This window comes from Tamandua tetradactyla, chromosome X (genome assembly GCF_023851605.1).
Source record: "Tamandua tetradactyla isolate mTamTet1 chromosome X, mTamTet1.pri, whole genome shotgun sequence".
Taxonomy (NCBI): Eukaryota; Metazoa; Chordata; class Mammalia; order Pilosa; family Myrmecophagidae; genus Tamandua; species Tamandua tetradactyla.
Genome location: NC_135353.1, coordinates 25,598,767 through 25,611,899, shown reverse-complemented (window position 1 = coordinate 25,611,899; position 13,133 = coordinate 25,598,767). Strand labels below are relative to the sequence as shown.

The 13,133-nt window shown below is 38.9% G+C and overlaps 1 protein-coding gene and 1 long non-coding RNA gene across 2 annotated transcripts in view; both read left to right on the top strand.

Annotated features, from left to right (window-relative positions):
- Window positions 1–13,133, top strand: part of LOC143671616 (uncharacterized) — a 70,994-nt gene that overhangs the window by 46,437 nt on the left and 11,424 nt on the right. The gene's annotated exons all lie outside the window — the stretch shown is intronic.
- LOC143671612 (uncharacterized) lies at window positions 2,326–6,573 on the top strand. Its single transcript, XM_077146857.1, has one exon. It carries the CDS (start codon window positions 2,704–2,706, stop codon window positions 4,924–4,926), a length of 2,223 nt encoding a protein of 740 aa, XP_077002972.1. The 5' UTR covers window positions 2,326–2,703; the 3' UTR covers window positions 4,927–6,573.

The following is a 13,133-nucleotide window of genomic DNA, read 5'->3' as shown; positions in this document are numbered from 1 at the left end:
ATTATTATATTTAAAATTATAACCTCAGTGAATAAAGAAATCACAACATAGATCAGGAAAAGTCTTAGATGGCAAGAAAACAATGAGAGAAAATGAAAAAACAATGAAGACATTTAAGTAGCAAGAAAAATGCAAATAAAAGCAGTTATTAGATATTATTTTCCCCACCAAATACAAAGATTTTTTATAAATAATCATTGCCTGTGGTGTACACAGAGAAGGGCACACTCATGTACTACCTGACGGACTGTAAATCTGTACAGTGTTTTTCTGGAAAGCAATTTGCCCAAGTTTAACAAAAGTCTTAAAAATTGTTCATATCCATAAAATAAAATAAATTTTCACAAGTTCATACTGATATAAATAAATAAGTGAATAAATATATAAATGAAGTTAAAGAAGGTACGGTTCTTTCCTACAGCAGAATTCCAATTAATAAAAGTATAGGAAAGGGTGGTAATAGGAAATCACCAACTGGCAAATACCACAGTAATAATCGTTGTAGGTAAGAATAAATAATAGGTGCTGAACTTAGTGGGTACATGAAACCAAAAGTTGGTTTTTTGAAAAGATCAATAAAATTGACAAGCCTTTCCCTCTACGGACAAAGGAAAAGAGAAAGAGAACACAAACAACAAAAATCAGAAAGAGGAGACATAATTACCAGCCCTGCAGAAATAAAAAGCGTTATAAGAGGTTACTATGAACAGTTATATGCTACCAAACTGCGTAACCTAGATGATGTGGGCAACTTCTTAGAAATTACCTAAACTAATTCAAGAAAAAAGAAAGATCTCAACACACCAATCACACAGTAAAGAGATTGTATCAGAATAAAAAAACAGCCAACAAAGAAAAGCTCAGGACACATGGTTTCACTGGTGAATTTTACTAAACATTCAAAGAGGAATGCCAATCCTTTTTAAACTCTTCCAAATATGAAGAGGTGGCAACAGTTCCTAACTCATTCTACCAGGCAATACAAACCAGATAAAGATTTCATAAGAAAGGTAAGTTATAGTCTAATGTCCCTTGTGACTATACATGCAAAAGCCCTCAACAAATGCTAAGAAATTGAACTCAACACATTGAAAGGATTATACATCATGACTAAATGGAATTTGTCCCAGGAGTGCAAGAGTGGATGTGGTGGTTTGAAGCTACTATGCACCCCAGAAAAGGCCATGTTCTTTTAATCCATCCTTCTGGGTGCAGACCTTTTGTAGGTGGGACACTTTGGTTAGGTTATTTCAATTGAGATGTGACCCACCCCATTCACGTTGTGTCTTAATCCTCTTACTGGAGTCTTCTATGAGAGGATGAAAGACAGAAAACCTCAGATGGCTCAGAGAAGCCCCAGCGAATCTAAGAGATGAAATTAAAAGAAACTCATAAAGAAAAGTCTTAGAGAAGTGAAAAGAGGACTCATGGGAAGTCAGAGAGGCAGCTACTGCAGCCAGAATTTGAAAGTAATGAAACCGGGGAGTGAAAGACTGGCAGACGCCAGCCATGTGCCTTCCTATGTGACAGAGGTGTCCCAGATGCCAGCAACCTTTGTTCAGAGATGGCATCATCCTATTTATGCCTTGAGTTGGACATTTTCACAGTCTACGAACTGTAAATTGTAAGCTAATAAAATACTATTGTTAAAAGCCAACCCATTTCTGATATATTGTATTTCAGCAAATTCAGCAAACTGAAATAGTAGGCCAACATGAAAATCAATCACGTTAAGTAGCAATAATCAGTGTATTACAGGTTATTGCTACTTAGAGGTCTTCATTGTTTTTTCACTTTCTCTGGCCACCTAAGACTTTTCCTAATCTATTTTACGAGTTCTTTATTCACTGAAGATACGATTTTAAATGTAATTTAAATGAGTGAAAGAACAAAAAAACACATGATCATTTCAATGATGCAGAAAGGGCATTTAATGAATTCCAGCAGCGTTTCTTGATAAAAACACTCAGAAAACAAGAAATAGAAAGGAAGTTCCTCAGCATGATAAAGAGTAAATATGAAAAGCCCACAGCTAACATCATATTTGTGATAGTTTGAGGCCATACGTGCTGCAGAAAAAAACATATACTTTTTTATGTTTTCATATTCTTAAATTAACCCATTCTTGTGGGTGTGGACCTTTATATATAGGATCTTTTGTTGAGTAGGATCTTAAATTGAGATGTGACCCAGCTCTTTCAGGATGCATTTTTATTCTCTTACTGGAGTCCTTCTTAAGAGGATATAAGACAGAGAGGAGACACAGAAAAAAGCCCCAAAGAAACTGAGGGAGGGAGCCACTGAAGACCTCACCCTGGGCTGCTCGGCACCGAGAGTCCAGGTTGAGACGGCGGCGCCCCGCTGAGGGTCCAGCCGGGCATGGATACCCTTGGCTGAGTCCAAGTGTGCCAGAATTTGATGAAGAGTGAAACTCCAAGATAGCAATGAAGATTGCCCCTTCCTTCTGAAGAAAAATGTAAGAGCTAATAAGGGGAGAACAGCATCTTTATGCAAGAGTTGCCAAGGTCCAGGTTCACTAGAAATAACCGTGCTCATGTGATACAAGAAAGAAGGTCCTGGAACTGGGAATTTATATCAGTATAGAAGACCTGATCAGGACCTTATTCCAGCACTTTGAGGCCAAGTGAGGAGACAGAGTTGAACAGATTTCAGATTTGCTAACCATCTCCCAGGAAAAGCAAAATGAACATGTTACAGGAGTCATTATCATTTGGAGATTTGTCTGTGGACTTCACCCAGAAGGAATGGCAGCTATTGGACCCCTATCAGAAAGACTTATACAAGGATGTCATGTTGGAGAACTATAGCAGCTTAGTATCACTGGGGTTTGAAGTTATGAAACCAGATGTGATCTTCAAGTTGGAGCATGGAGAAGAGCCATGGATAGGTGATGGAGAAATTGCAAGTTCAGACATTTCAGAAAAAATCTGGCAAGTAGATGCTCACATGTTGTGGCACAAGGATAATCAAGGCATGCTTAAAAATATGAAAAGAAGTGATGAATGTGATGCAGTTGGGAAAAAATTCAATCTGAGTATGAACTTTGTTCCTTTGAGGAAATCAAGCAAGGAAGGTGGCTTAGATGGAATAATTTTAAAACATCATTTAGATTTTGTTATTCCAAAAGCAGATTATGGAAAACCAAAACCAGGTGACTTTAATGTATTTGATAAATTATTTCTGCATACCAAGCCTGAGGAAACTGATACTTGGTTAAGATACTATGAATGTGATAAATATGATAAAGCTATCTACAAGAAGTCACAAATTGTTATATATCACAGAACCCACTTAGGGGAGAAACTCTATGAATGCAGTGAATGTAGGAAGCGCTTCAGCAAGAAATCAAGTCTCATGAAACATCAGAGTAGACATATAAGAGAAATAGCCTTTGGGTGTGGTAAATGTGGCAAGACATTTCCCCAGAAGTCACAGTTTATTACACATCACAGAACTCATACAGGAGAGAAACCCTATGACTGTAGCCAATGTGGGAAAGCCTTCTCCCAAAAGTCACAGCTCACATCCCATAAGAGAACACATACAGGAGAGAAACCCTATGAATGTGGCGAATGTGGGAAAGCCTTTTCCCGGAAATCACATCTGATATCACATTGGAGGACACACACAGGGGAAAAACCTTTCGAATGCAATGACTGTGGGAGAGCCTTCAGTGAGAAGTCAAATCTTATTAATCATCAGAGAATTCATACGGGGGAGAAACCTTTTGAATGTAGGGAATGTGGAAAAGCTTTCAGCCGGAAGTCACAACTCATTACACATCATAGGACGCACACAGGAACAAAACCTTACGGATGTAGTGATTGTAGAAAAGCCTTCTTTGAGAAGTCAGAGCTCAGTAGACATCAAACAATTCATACTGGAGAGAAGCCCTATGAATGCAGTGAATGTGGGAAAGCATTTAGAGAGAGATCAAGTCTCATTAATCATCAAAGAACCCATACAGGGGAGAAGCCACATGGATGCATTCAATGTGGGAAAGCCTTTTCGCAGAAGTCACATCTTATATCACATTATATGACACACACAGGAGAGAAACCTTTTGTATGTGGTAAATGTGGGAAAGCCTTCAGCAGGAAATCCCAGCTTGTTAGGCATCAGAGAACTCACACTGGAGAAAAACCCTATGAATGCAGCGAATGTGGTAAGGCTTTCAGTGAAAAATTAAGCCTAACTAATCATCAGAGAATTCATACAGGAGAAAAACCTTATGTATGCACTGAATGTGGGAAAGCCTTTTGTCAGAAATCGCATCTCATATCACATCAGAGGACTCATACAGGAGAGAAACCCTATGAATGCAGTGACTGTGGAAAAGCCTTTGGGGAGAAGTCAAGTCTTGCCACTCATCAAAGAACTCACACCGGAGAAAAACCCTATGAATGCAGGGACTGTGAAAAAGCCTTCTCTCAGAAGTCTCAACTGAATACCCACCAGAGAATTCACACAGGAGAGAAACCCTTTGTTTGTAGTCTTTGTAGGAAAGCTTTCTTTGAGAAATCAGAGCTAATTCGGCATCAGAGAACCCATACAGGAGAAAAACCATATGAATGCAATGAGTGTAGTAAAGCCTTCAGGGAGAAATCAAGTCTCATTAATCATCACAGAATACATACAGGAGAAAAGCCCTTTGAGTGCAATGAATGTGGCAAAGCCTTCTCTCGGAAATCACATCTCATACCACATCAGAGGACACATACAGGTGAGAAGCCTTATGGATGCAGTGAATGTAAGAAGGCCTTTTCTCAGAAATCACAGCTTGTTAATCATCAGAGAATTCATACAGGAGAGAAACCTTTTCAGTGTAGTCAGTGTGGGAAAGCCTTCTCCCAAAAGTCACAGCTCATTAATCATCATAGAACTCATACAGTAATGAAGTCCTAGAAATGCAAGTAATGTGGATGCTTGACAGAGGTCATACCTCATTGTACTTCAGAAAATGCCGTTATGGTAAATTTTTCAGATAGTAGTTACTTGAGCTTATATATAAGAGAACTCTTTTAGTATAGAAAGTATAAAAGAAGTTATGTGGGCCAAACTTTCAGCAGGTAAACCTACATAAATATTAGAACTCATGGAGTGGAATGAACCAATGGTTTCAGTGTATTTCAAAAATCTTTTAAACCATAAGCAAACCTTACACAGTACAAAATTCACAGCAAAGAGAAATCCTATGAATTCTGTGAATATCTTTAAGCCATCCAGAGGACAAATCTCATTAGCTATTATAAAATTTCCCTTTGGGGGATGAAACCACAGTGCTGTGAATGAGGGAAAACGTCATGAATGAAGCAATTGAGGCATGGTTTTCATCAAGACATGAAAGCTTATTGTATTTAAGAACATGTCCACAGCAATGACATTCTATGAAAATATTAAAGGACATTCTTCAGCAAGCAATCCAATTATGTTTTCTATTGAGGAACTCATATTGTAGAGAAACTTAATTTAAAGACATTGGAAACATGATCCCTTAGGTATAATGCTATGAGGGAAGCCATACACTCTTTATAAACATGGGTACCAAAGGTACTAAAAAATGAACCAATTCTAAATGGGTGATAAATTTTCACTCTGAAATATAAAGTTTTTAAAATGTGGAATCATTGGCACAAACATCTGAATAAGAAATTTTTTAGAGGTATTTAAGGTTTATTTTCCTGTACCACATGTTTCAAATTTTGAAATTACATTTAGTAGTTTATTATAATTGTGAGGATGGGATACATATGCCTTAGAGTGCCTCTGGTGCCAAGACACATTATATACCACTGATTTTTGTATTTCAACAATGTTATAAAAATGGTAACTGATAACATAGCTTATTACTAAATAGGTAGCCCAAGTTGTAATACCACATCTCTTTTTTTCTAATTGGCAAGTATAATGGGTCTATTGTTACTGACCTTTCTATTCAGTAGTAGAAGCCAAGTTATATAAGGTCTTCTGCATCCGCAGAGTCTGAGACATAATGTAAAACCTTTAATAAGTATGCAAAGGAGAAACCATAGAATAGTAATGTTATACTGAATGAGCAAAAGAAAGGAGGTATGTGAACTGTATTACTCAGCACTAACACTGAATGACAGGAATTGCTACTGTGCAACATCTTTTTCTGTTGGTGAGATTCCTCCATATGATCAATGTGTGTATCTTAACTGCTATGTCACCCAAGTAAAATATGTATTTTAATTTACTATGATGAAATATGGGATATTATATGCTGCTATTCTTAGTGTTTCATAGTGTATCTTGTAAAAACAGATTGAGAAGCCCATTATTAGAGTCACTTCAGAAAATGTAAAATATAGAGAATTTTGTGGTGAAAAATATATTTTTGACATATTCAAGAAACTTATTTTGCTGTCCTGCATACTGGACAAGCATCAGAAAACAAGATTTTCTTCATTTCATCTTTTGGACTATGATTTTCCCTCACTGGCTATGTCATACACATGGGAAACTTTGCATTTGTAGCTTACCATTATATGTCCATTTCCCTTTGAAAATATATGATTATCTCTTGGTTTAGTGAGAAAAAAAAAAAAAAAAAAAAAAAAAAAAAAAAAAAACACTCAGAAAACAAGAAATAGAAAGGAAGTTCCTCAGCATGATAAAGAGTAAATATGAAAAGCCCACAGCTAACATCATATTTGTGATAGTTTGAGGCCATATGTGCTGCAGAAAAAAACATATACTTTTTTATTTTTTCATATTCTTAAATTAACCCATTCTTGTGGGTGTGGACCTTTATATATAGGATCTTTTGTTGAGTAGGATCTTAAATTGAGATGTGACCCAGCTCTTTCAGGATGCATTTTTATTCTCTTACTGGAGTCCTTCTTAAGAGGATATAAGACAGAGAGAAGACACAGAAAAAAGCCCCAAAGAAACTGAGGGAGGGAGCCACTGAAGACAGAAGCTGGAAGCAATGAAATCCTGGAGAGAAGGCAGAGACCAGCAGATGTCACCATGTTCCTGACCAAGTGACAGAGAAGTTGATAACTGCTGGTAGCTGGTCTTCAAGTTGAAGATATCATCCTGTTGATGCCTTAATTTGGAAATTTTTCATGGCCGCAGAACAGTAAACTTGTAAGTTAATAAATTCCATTGTAAAAGCAACCTATTTCTGATATATTGCATTTTGTCAGCTTTAGCAAACTAAAACAATACTCAGTAGTGAAATATTGAAAGCTTTCTCTCTAAGATCAGATACAAGACAAGGATGCCCACTTTCACCACTGCTATTTAACATTGTACTGGAAGTTCTAGCCAGAGCAATTCGGCAAGAAAAAGAAATAAAAGGCACCCAAATTGTAAAGGAAGAAATAAAACTATCCTTCTTTGCAAATGACATGATCCTATATATAAAAAATCCTGATGAATCTACAAGAAAGCTACTAGAGCTAACAAATGAATTCAGCAAAGTGGTGGGATTCAAAATTAATATGAAAAAATCAGTGGCATTTCTAAACACAAGCAATGAATACTCCGGAAGGAAATCAAGGAAGCAATTCCATTTACAATAGCAACTAAAATAATAAAATATCTAGGAATAAATGTAACCACGGATTTAAAGACTTGTGCATGGAAAACTAGGAATCATTACTGGATGAAGTTAAGGAAGAACTAGATAAATGAAAAGATATTCCATGGTCATGGATTGAGAGACTTAATATCGCTATGCTGTTAATAACACCCAAAGTGATTTGAAGATATAGAACAGTCTCAATAAAAATTCCAACACCTTCTTTGCAGAATGGGAAAGTTAACCATCAAATTCACATGGAGGGGCAGGGGGCCGTGTCCCGGTTTGAAGCTATTGTGTACCCTATTAAAGCCATGTTCCTTAATCTTCATTCAATATTGCTGGGTGGTCACTTTTGCTTATGTGGCTTCTATGGAGATGTGTCCCCACCCATTCAAGGTATCCATCAACAGATGAATGGATAAGCAAAATGCTGAGGCATACACTCGGTGGAATATTATTTAGTTGTAAAAAAGGCATAAAGTTCTGATGCAGGCTACAACATGAATGACCCTTGCGGAACACCATGTTGTGCAAAATAAGCCAGACACGAAAAGACAAATCATATATGATCTTTCATATAAAATATTTGGAAGAAACAAATATCACAGGGGCAAATATGTTACCAGGGGCCAGGGGGGTGATGAAGAGGTAGTTACTGTTTAATGGGTACATGTTTCTGGTTGAGGTGATGAGAAAATTGGGGAAGTGGATATTGGTGATGGTAGCACAATATTATGAATGGAATTATTACTACTGGATTGTATGCTTGAAAGTGGTTAATATGGGAAATTTTGAGTTGTATATAAGTTAGTACAATAAAAAAAGATACATTGGATTTCATCAAAAATAAAAAGTTTTGCACATCAAAGGACATTATTAAGAAATAACAAGCAATACAGTGGGAGAAAAGACAAGCAGCAGAGTGGGAGAAATATTTGAAAACCTGGTAATGTTTAATATCCAGAAAATATAAAGAACTGCTACACTCCAGCAACAACAAAAAACAAACAACCCAAATAAAAGATGGGCAAAATATTTGAATAGACATTTCTCCGCAGAAGAAATACAAATGAACAAAAAACTCATGAAAAGTTACCGAACATGACTAGCCATTAGGGAAATGCAAATCAATGCCACAATGAGATGCCACCTCATAAATGCTAAAATGCCTACTATTTTTAAAATGAAAAAATAACAAGTGCCAGGGAGAATGCAGAGAAATAGAAACCGTTCAACATTGTTGGTGGGCATGTAAAATGATACAGGCACTATGAAATACAGTTTGGCAGTTCATCAAAAAGTTAAACATTGAAATATCATATCACGCAGCAATCCCACTTCTAGGCATATTCTCAAAAGAATTGAAAGAAGAGACATGAACAGATACTTGTAAACCAATGTCAGAGCGGCATCATTCACAATTTCTGAAAGGTGGAAACAATCCATGTCCATTATCAGATGAATGGATAAAGAAAATGAGGTGTATATATATATAGTGCAGCATGACAATGTAGAAGATCTATACTGACTGGGCTTCTTATTGCTAGGATGTTCTCCAGGGAGCATGTTCCCTATTAAGCCCTTGTCAATAACTCTAACCAATACTTAGTTCTCTTTTCTCTGAAATCCTACTGCCCTTACTTTCTGTAACATGTTATTATCGTTATAAGAGTGCTGTGTATACTAATCACCTTAGCACTTCAGGGCCAAGGGTGGCTAAATTAACTGCCTCAGTAGTGAACAACTTAACACTTTACTCTGGTGTGCTGTACAAATATTTAATTTTCTGTGTGCCATGAAAAACCCTGGGAAGGACAGCAAGTTTAATGTATGGCATTTTCAAATTAGTAGTAACATTAACTATCATTTGATGCAATGCCCTCCTATTGAAAATGAAGGGAAAAAAAGATAACCCATTTCATAGTATTTTCTGGAACAGCCTAGGAAACTTTAACACTTGCTAAAACTTCTTAGAATTTAAGCAGGAGGAACAATTACAAAACCTAATTGAAGGATATTCTATGAAATAACTGGCAGATAGCCTTCAAAAGGCTCAAGGTCATGAAAGACAAAGTTAGAGAGATAAAAGGGAGAATGCCATGTGACAACTAGGACAGAGAGTACCATGGATTGCTGGCAAGCCACCACTGGAAGCCAGGAGAGAGGCATGGAACAGATTCTTACCTAGAGATGTCAGGGGAAGCATGTTCCTGCTGACAACTCAATTTTGTTCTTCCAGCCTCCAGAACTGTGAGACAATAAATTCCCGTTATTTTGTGCCACCCAGTTTGTGGTACTTTGGTACAGCAGCCCTAGGAAACTAAGACATATGCCTTTTCTGTCTCCATTTAGATAACTATAGGATTGTGTGTGGAACATGGCTTGTGCTCACATTGGGTAAGGCTAGAAATTGAGAAGGAGCCTTGGCAGTAATGTCCAGTCAACACTGGAACTTAGAGCAACTGACTTGCTTTAATCAGTTCTCCTTCCCTGCTTTATCAAAAGTCAGCAATGACTTGTTACTTGACAAATCCAGTGGAGTTTTTTTCAGACATCATCTCACTTGCTTCTCTGCAGCATTCAGTGGAAATGACCATTCATTTCCTGGAGCTTTTTGTTCCCTCTCTTGGCCTCTGTGACACCCAATCTCTGAGTGTGCGCATTTGAAACTGTTGTGTACCCCAGAAAAGCCATGTTATTTAATCCTGATTCAATATTGTAGGTGGGATCTTTTGATTAACTTGCTTCCATAGAGATGAGACCAACCCAATTGTGGGTGGGATCTTTTGATTCGGTGGTTTCCATGGAGATGTGTCTCTCCTCATTCAAGATGAGATTACTTACTGGAGTCCTTTAACAGGGAACCACTTTGGAAAAAGCTTCAGAGCCAACACAAGACCCAGATGGTTGGAGATGCAGAAAGAAAACATCTCCCAGGAAGCTATTTGAAACCAGAAGCCAAAGACCCCAAGAGATGCCAGCCACCTGCCTTTCCAGATGACAGAGGTATTCTGGACCCATCGACCTTTCTTGAGTCAAGTTATGTTTCTCTGGATGCTTTAGTTTGGACGTTTTTACTGCGCTAGAAATGGAAACTTGCAATTCAATGAATTCCGTCTATAAAAGCCATTTCGTTTCTGATTTATTGCATTTCTGGCAGCTTTAAGAAATCAATACTCTGAGTATTCTTCCCATGCATCTGTGGCTGCTTTTGCTTTTAGTTTCTATCCTTAGTTTCTTTCTCTCTGCCTCTGTTAAACCTTGCTTCTCAGGGTCCTTTCCTTGGCCTACTGCTTTCCTAGTTCGCATGCTCTTCTTTATTCATCTCATCTATTTCCATGGTTTCAGCTACCACCTTCGGGGACTGAAAATCTTAAATCCATCTGTCCAGTTCAAGTCTCCTATGTGCCAATATATCCTTTGGTTGGTGGCACAGAGGCACCTGGAGGTCCCAAAGACATTGCAAACACAACTTGCTTGCATCTGAAATAATTTTTCCCCAAGCCTGTTTTACCTTTTGTTTTATTGAACATCATCCACCAATCATCTAAGTGTGGAGTTTGAGAGTCATCTTACATTGTCTCATTTTCTCATCCTCCAGATTGACTCAGCCACCAAATCCTGTCATGCATACCTTATAAAATTTTTTTCCAGTTCTTTCCTTTCCAACCCCTCTGCCACTGCCTCATCACAGTTTGCACAGATGAGGCAGTTACCTCCTAACTTACCTCTGTCTGAAGTGCAACATCTCCATAGTCCATCCACTGCATCCAGAGCCATCTTTCTTGTAAGTGATCCAAAATGTTACCTTCTGTGTAAACCCCATCATTGGCCCTTCAATGCCAGCAGGCAACACCTATGATACCCTTGGAAGTCTTTTTTACGCTGTCACTCTTACAGCCTAGTCCTCTGACCTAGCCAGAGATATCCCTTTAATTCATTAACCTAATTACTTCCAGTACAGTGGTCTCTCTGGCAGGTGTTTTTGCACATGCTTTTCCTTCTGCTTGGAATACATAGTCTCTCTTCCAAGATTGGGACAGGACAGTAGTTGAAGTCTTCCCTGATGAGTGTTCCCACCCTCTTCTAGCCTAAGTGGAGTTAAGCTTTTCTTTCTTTATTCCCACAGCTCCTTAAACGTACCTCTCTTACAGTGAGTGTTGGTGTTTACTGAGCCCCTTGAGAATAGAGGTTGCATTTTATTTTATTTTGTATGCTGTATGGAGGCGGGGGGGTCACACTGCATTCTTTTTCCATGTGGGTATTCCCTTATTGCAGCACCATTTGTTGAATTTGTGTTTGGCTGGTTTTTTACATGGGCAGGCACCGGGAATCGAACCTGGGTCCTCAGGCACGCCAAGCAAGCGTTCTTGCCTGCTGAGCCACCGTGGCTTGCCCGTGTTTGGCTGGTTTTGAATTTGTTTGTTTGCTTGTTTGTTTTTTGTTTTGGGAAGTGCATGGACTGGGAATCGAACCCAGATCTCCCACATGGCAGGTGAAAATTCTACCTCTGAATACCCTTGCATCCCCTGCTGCATTTTATTTTTTATTAGAGATTGAACAGAAGCTGTCTCTCCAGGTAGTCTCACCTAACCTTGCATTTTTGTAGTCCCAGCCTCCCAGATGCTCATTCTTGGACAGACAAACTAACAAACTCAGGAGTGAGGAGCTGTAGTGTGGTTTGTGCATCTGGGCAGCAGCAGTGAGTTCTAGGGTGTTTCCTTCCATGAACTGTGGGATTGTGTGCATGTGCAGGTAACTAAAGGGATGTTCTTAGGATTCCATCTCTGCTCAGAAATCCTCTTCCCAGGATCCAGGGCTGAGAACATGAGGCTAACAGGAGGGCATAGGGATATGTCTGTGCATCCGGGTATGTGGTAAGGTCCTAGAGCTACCCAGTGGTTCGGAGGCACCTGGCTCAGGGAAGGACCTTGCTGGGATTATTAGCCCTGGTGGCAGTCCCCTCACCACTTTTCTCTCCCCTTCCCTTTTTCTTTTCTCACCCGCAGTCCAAAGGCATGCTGCAGAGTTAAACCATTTGGGGTCAAGTCCAAATTTCTTCTCCCATTCGGTGCACATTTCTCTGGGTCCAGAAGAATGTAGTAGAGGGTCTCCAAGTTTAAGTGTTGAGTTTGCATCAGGGGAACTATGTTCTTTAGGCTCTCTGCATTTGAGCTGGCAATGGGGTTCCTGCTAGCAGATCCTAACCATGCATTCTGTGGGAACATGAGATTGTGTGAGTATGCGAGTTCGTATGTGAATGAGTGAGTGTGTGAATGCGTGAGTGTGTGTGTGTATGAGTGTATGCGGGCTTCTGAATGCTCCCTTGAAGCCCCCAGCTTCCGTGAAGTTGTGTTCAATAGGAAACATCCTCACACGATGCCTTCTTCAGAGGACAGCCTGTGTGCCCCACCTGCGTCTGTGGGGGCCCCTCGTGCAGACTGAAACAATCGTGTCCCAATCTCTTTATTTGCTTTTGGCTTTCCCACCCTGTCTCAAAGCTGCAAGAATGGATTTTTGGTTTCACTTAGAAGGGCGGGCTAAGGCTGGGGGCTGGTCT